The sequence below is a fragment of the Pistacia vera genome, unplaced genomic scaffold, assembly GCF_008641045.1.
Source record: "Pistacia vera cultivar Batoury unplaced genomic scaffold, PisVer_v2 Contig863, whole genome shotgun sequence".
NCBI classification, from domain to species: Eukaryota; Viridiplantae; Streptophyta; class Magnoliopsida; order Sapindales; family Anacardiaceae; genus Pistacia; species Pistacia vera.
Window position 1 is genome coordinate 68,304 of NW_022196738.1, and position 6,756 is coordinate 75,059.

The following is a 6,756-nucleotide window of genomic DNA, read 5'->3' on the forward strand; positions in this document are numbered from 1 at the left end:
TTAAAAATTAATAAAAACACCCCTACTTACCTATTAAATACCGATAACCGGCCAACAGCGTTGGAGGGTGGCTGGAGTCATCGTATCGGCACATAACCGGCTGGATCTAGCTGTTCGTGAGCTGATATGACCTTTTCCAGCCAGATCCATCGTGGATCTAACCGAAAAAGGCCAAATCTATAACTAGATCTAGCCGTTGACGGTCAGATCTGACCGCGTTTAGTCGTCAACGATGGCCAAAGATATAGTTGTCGTTGACGACTAGCTACGACCAAATATCTGGCCTTTTTCAACTAGATCCATAATGGATCTCGCCGAAAAAAACTAGATCAACGCACTACCAGCCAGATCCAATCGGTAATGTGCCATTATACCAGATTCCAGCGACCTTCCAGCAGTAGTGGCTGGAATCTGACAAATGTGGAGGTGTTTTTGTCAATTTCTAAAATTTTTTGAGGTGTTTAGTTAAATTAACAAACCTAAGAGGTTTAAAAATAATTAAATATAATATAATTTTCAGAATACATAAACAAATATGTATTTCAAGTATGATAGGGATAGGATAGTACAAAAATACTAAAACAAGTGCACCGTAAACTCTTTGTTTAATTTATTGAAGGGAGGTATCCAATTTCATATTGGATTTAAATTTTGTTCTAGTTTTAATTTGTAAAAACTTTTTTTTTTTTTCAGTAATTAGCCACCCTTGAAGCCTTGATACAACTCAAAGTCTGATGTGTTTTAGAAAACTTACTTTATTAGTTTATTATCAGGTTCTCTTTGAAAATATAATCAAACAAAGATTAGGTATAGATTAAAAGTTTTCAATGGCTAAATAAAATTAAGGTTAGATTTTTGTGAAAAACAAAGATTTATGATATAAAAAAAAAATTATGACAACCAATCCATGATTAAAAAAAAAATATTAAATAGAATAAACATATCACATTATTCGTGTATCTACATTTTATTTTGTATATAAAAGTTTTTATTTCACATATAAATAACGTAATACATCAGATGCGGAAGTTTTACTTCACATATAAATAACGTAACACATCTGTATCACATTATTATTGTAACGATAGTTGAAAATGAATTCACAACACGTTGAATGGTATTCACACATAATCATAACAGTGAACATAAAACTTGTTACATAGAGTGGACCTTCATGACATTTTTATTGTCCCCATGGCAGTAGTATTAGACATCCCCTAAAAGAACAGCTAGAAGCAAAATATAAAATCGACTTTGGAATCTGATCATGACAATTATTATTATCACAGCGAGTTGATCCATATTGAACTAGCAGAGATTATGATTATCATTGTCACCACCACCATCAAAATTGCCATGAAGATTATTTGCTTTGCTTACACTCAGACAAACTATTGAAAGAAAACAAGCTCATACAAAGAGAAAAACAGTCAAAAAAAAAAAAAAAACATAAACAACGAAACCGCAGCTGCCCCTATCCGCATATCTAATGGCACAACATGAGAAACAACTGTATCTACAACCTCAGGCATAGTCGCTCGCCCACCACCGATTCTCTTCACACATAACAATAAACCAATACACGAGAAAACTTGATTGGAAATTTTATACCTCTAGTTTATCGTTGTGTGAGGATACGACAAGCAGCGAAACTGGAGATGTTATTTGAGTTTGCACTTAGAGCTGTACTTGTCTGTCGAAAATCCAACTAAATGGAAAGATGGGTCCTTGCTTGGCACGTCCTTGAGCCCTCTCTTCCAGCCTTCTGATTCTTGGAGGTAACCCGCAAACATAGTCTTGAGCTTTCCGCCCATCCCCTGAAAGTCCGGTTAGCTGATCAACCTTCCATCTGCCCACCAAGAATTCCAATATGTCTGCATAGTCCTTTGCGGTGTAGACACCAAGCCGCTGAGCAACAGCTGAGAAGTGCTCAAAAAGGTCATCATCACGGCCATCATACATTAAGTGAGCTGGCATAGAGATTTTCTTCCTCATCATGTCGGCAAAAGCCATGATAGTTCCATCGGGATCAATCTCAAAGAGCTTTTCCACTATCTTGGTGTAGGCAGTCTCATGGCGCTTCTCATCAGCAGCAATTATACCACATATTTGAGCCAATTTCATGTCTCCATGCTCCTTGGCATGACGAGCAGTGTTTCCATGCGAAATAAAGGTTGCCCTTTCTTGGAATGAAGTATAGATGAAACCAAGGTAGGGACTGTTCTCTGTCCGGGGGTCCTATAAAATGATACCCGAAAAAAAAAAAAGAGAAAAGATTAATTTAAGAGCATCTTATCTTGGGCCATTTTTATGAATTTGAATAGAAGGGGAATAAATAGATGACACCTTAGGTAACCGACCCCATAATCTCGCATATTTTTAGTATTGCTATATACTACTTTTTATAACATTACTTTTGTTTAGTTGCAGCCCTTCATCTTGGGAGTAAAGATAATCAAAATAACTCATACTCTTTGTTTTGAAATGATATTACTATATCAAAGACTAAAACAAGCAGAGGAAGAACGACACACGACCTCTTACATTTAGAGAATGGATATCAAGGGAAACAAAAGGCAATTTTAGGTGCGGCATGGATATGTACAAGATGAAATACCAAACAGACAAAAAGAAAAAAGAATATATGTCAGTCGTGCATGCACAATTACAGAATCTTGTGTGTTTGTGTGTGGTTTTTATGTGCCTAAGTGTGTGCACACATGCAAGTATCAGTGGTTGTAGACTTTCATCATTCTAAATCCCAAATTTTGTATGAATTGAATTATCCCTTTGCTTAAGCTGCAAAGGGTTCAATTTGAGAGTAAGTGTCTGCATGCGCATCTATTTTATAAAATTACTTCTTGTATTATATCCAGATACAAGGCTGCTAATTTAAGAGGCAAGGGTCTTACCATTCCGGATCCAATCAAATACTGAATTGTCTTCTCAATTTGTCTCATGTCTACTCGTCCGCTCAAGTAGAGATACTTATTGAGAAGGTCTCCATGCCTATTCTCTTCAGCAGTCCATGCCCTGGTCCAAACAGCCCAAGAAGTCGGGCTTGCACCTGTTTCATCACGAACTCCATCCAAGGTATTAAGCATTGTTTGATAAGTAGGAAGGGCTTCTTCTGTGATCATGTCTCCGACCAAAACAACAAAGTAATCATCTGGAATCTCTTTTGCCCTCTCCCTCAGTTCCTTGACTTGATCATGAAATCCATCAGAAGCAGGATCTGGCAGAAAATCTTGTGGTTGCCAACATTTCTCAACTGGCTTCAGGTGAACCAAAATGTTCTCCTCAGCCCAACCCTCCAAAGACTTAAAGATCTCAATCTTTTGGGGAGGCATTGAGTGGGTGACTTGAACATGCACCTCGCGAGGAGGTGTAAAAGGCTTCTTAAGACTCTCAACCTCCCTGCATCAAGCAGAAGAATTCGGGATCAGGTACACAGTTCAGATTAGATCCATCACAACAGTTACGTATAATTAAAGCTTAGAAAGATCCAAAGCTACATAAGCTCATAATATATATGAATAGTTGCAAGTTTTGAACGCCCAAGCATATCCAAAACACGAACATACAGGGCAGGAACTAAAGAAATGTCCCACATTCCAATTACAATTACAATTCTGTGGTTTTGTAGTTCATACATATACAAACAAAATTAAACCTGGACAAATATAATGTTCATGCAGTTATTTACATTTTCTCAACGTGGTTTAAGACTGGATTCATCACAAACACATGAATTGATAAACTACTTGGCCATGCTTTTGTCATCTACGATGTAGTAGGTACATAAATAACTTATATGGCAAAATTAAATTGTCATTTGACTGAAATTTTGTAATCTAGCATCTCAGAGGGGAAAGATATCAGGGTTCCAAAAGCTCAGGCCGATTGTCAGATACTCAAAATGTATCATTTGTGCGATTTATCAGAATAAGACACTCATGAGAGAATATAAATAACATTTTACGTTTATGGACACCATAAATCTTTTATTTTAAATAAGGCAGGACCACAACAAAGTAGTTCACTAATAACTACCAAAACCAAAACAAGGAGAAGCGAATCAGAAGAGAGTAAAATAAAGATTTCCTCCATTCCTCCAAACATGACCAGCAGCTACTACAAGTTAGGAAATGTCAAACAAGAAAATTGATGTGATATGATTGCTCACCAAAACTAGGTTCACCAACTAGTGTTTTTTTACTTCAAAAAACATAAACAATAATTAGAAGGACAAAACATGTTTTAGAATACGAATCAACGAACAGAGCAAGTATTGGTTGATCAAAGTTTAAAAAGCAATGGACATTATTAAACAAAGAGAAATAATTGAGACTAAATCATATAATAATTCAATAAAATCATTTGTAATTGGAAAAAGAAAAGCATGCATACAGAAACTTCCAATGGTATATTAGCTGCAAAGATTAATTTGTGATTAACAAGACAAAACAATGATTAGTTCAAAATAATTTCAAAAAAGAGTAGTTCCACTGGTAGAATAGCTACAAAGATTATTTCGCAAGTAACAACGAGACAAAACAAAGTCAGCTCAAAATAATTTCACAAAGAGTTTTTTCACCATTTAGAACCGTAACAAAGAATTTTACCGGTTCCTTGAACTAAAGCTGCAGTTTAAAAATAAGTCAAAGATCCACCAACTATTATACAATGCAAAGGATGGATTATAAAAATGGAGAATCTATGCATAAAGGTATCCAAACTACGTTCACCAACTTGAATCTCCTTTCTCAAGATGTAGATTCAACCACAATTTGAGAAGGACAAAAGGAAAGATAAATAAAATGGCAAAAGCGAAAAATATGACATAAACTCGCCAACCGAAATGGTCTTAAGGATCGCCAACATAAGCACTAAGCCTGCTATGCAAATTTGAACCAAAAAAAGTACATCAAGAATCATTGATCATATTTGAAAATCACAAAAGTGAATAGTAATGAACAAATGAACAATACATGAAAAACATAACAAAAGCATGTTAAAGCGGTAGAAGTAAAAACCAAAAAGCCATTAGTTCCCAACTGAGTATGGCCTGTCCTAAAGCTGGAAAATACATCATCATTCAAGAAGTTTCCAAATAAAGACAAACAACTTCAACCACCAAGAACATAAGAAACAAACAGCTGGGCAGGCATGCACACACTTGACACAATAAATAATATAATAATAGATGAAATAAAACAAATTAAATTGGGGGCATCCAGAAATTATATGCACGGGAATATTCACCTAGGTAAAATCAGCAGCAGAAACATTGTAAGAAACAAAATAATAAGGACCAAAAATATCCATGAATTAACCCTTCAATTAATGCCAATGAAAACAGACATTCCAAGTTATGAAAATGAATAATAGGAAAAATTAAATATCTTAAACCAACTCCAACCCCACCTAATGGAAAATGACATACAGAAAATTGTGCATTAATATGAAATCAGGGATTGCATAAAAACCACCAAATCAAATGGAACCAATTCCAACCACCTCATGAAAAACTTGTTTTGAATTTCTTAAATGGCCTTGAAAATGCAAAAACACGGTATTTGACCATTGTTGAAAAGCAGTTTCAGCCTCTCTTTCATTTTATTGTGTCATTAAAATTCATGAATCATGCTACACTGGCAGTAATTAAAACAAAGAAAAATCAGCCATCACAATCAAAATCAAAATCACAAAGTCATACCAATCTTTTAATAGGAAATAAAAAACAAATATCGTAATCACTGCATACACCTCCACAAATTAAAGTTAAATGAAATGAACAAATTGAAAAAATACAGTATAACCACAAAATCATTCCTCCACCAAACTGAAAAACACCAAATTCATAAACTTGAATGAATCAGAACCATGAGAAAACTCAAACCAAACCCACAAATTTCACAACAAAAAGAAATCCCCATATCACAAAAATTAAAAATTTGATTAAAAAAAATGAAGCAACAAGATGAAAACTTCACCAAAAATACCAAACCAAACAAGTACAAAACAGCAATGCATCCAAGGCTTAAACAACAAGATCAAAACAGACCCAGATGAAGAAACTCATTAAGGAGCAAAATTAGAGGGTGAAAAAAACAAAACCCAGATCCAAGATCAGCCGAAAAACAAGAAAAACGCAAACTAGAGAGAGAAAAGCAAGAACGAAAAGAAAAAGAAAAGGGGAATGAAATGAGAGGACTCACTTGGAGTTAGAGCGAAGAGTGGAAGCCATGGAAAACTTGGGAGATCTGAGACTGGCCATTTGAGGAAGAGCAAATGAAGGAACTTTGTGCGATTGGGCGGTGAAAGGAGAAAGCTTTAGAGCCATTGAAGGATTGATTGATGAAAAAGATTGATGGGTTTGGACGGTATTTGGAATGTAAGCAGCTTGAAAATTTTCCTCCACAGAAGAGAAAGTGAGTTGAACAATGAGTGAGACACAATGGCAAGAGGCAATATATAGCCCACTAAGGGAACTATTTTTCATAAATAAAAATAAAAATAACTATTTTTTAATTTATTTAAAAAATTATAATTATTAATAAAGTAAATAATATATATTATTAAGGTAAGTTACTCAATATAATATTACGTTATTTCAACCATTCAATTCAAACCATGATGTAAGAATTTAACAAGACTAAAGTTAAAATGTTTATAAAAAAATTTTCTTAAATAATTTGTAAATAAATAAATAAAAGTACAATATGTTGTTGAGGTATCATTACATCATCTGAA

General features: G+C 34.6%; 1 protein-coding gene across 1 annotated transcript; it reads right to left on the reverse strand.

Annotated features, from left to right (window-relative positions):
- Positions 1-1,110: 1,110 nt before the first annotated feature.
- LOC116118899 (stearoyl-[acyl-carrier-protein] 9-desaturase, chloroplastic-like) lies at positions 1,111-6,434 on the reverse strand. The gene is made up of 3 exons (XM_031404851.1): positions 6,222-6,434; positions 2,913-3,417; positions 1,111-2,238 (listed from the first exon to the last, which is right to left on the reverse strand). The coding sequence occupies exons 1-3, from the start codon at positions 6,344-6,346 to the stop codon at positions 1,678-1,680; spliced, it is 1,191 nt and encodes a 396-aa protein (XP_031260711.1). The 5' UTR covers positions 6,347-6,434; the 3' UTR covers positions 1,111-1,677.
- Positions 6,435-6,756: the final 322 nt, after the last annotated feature.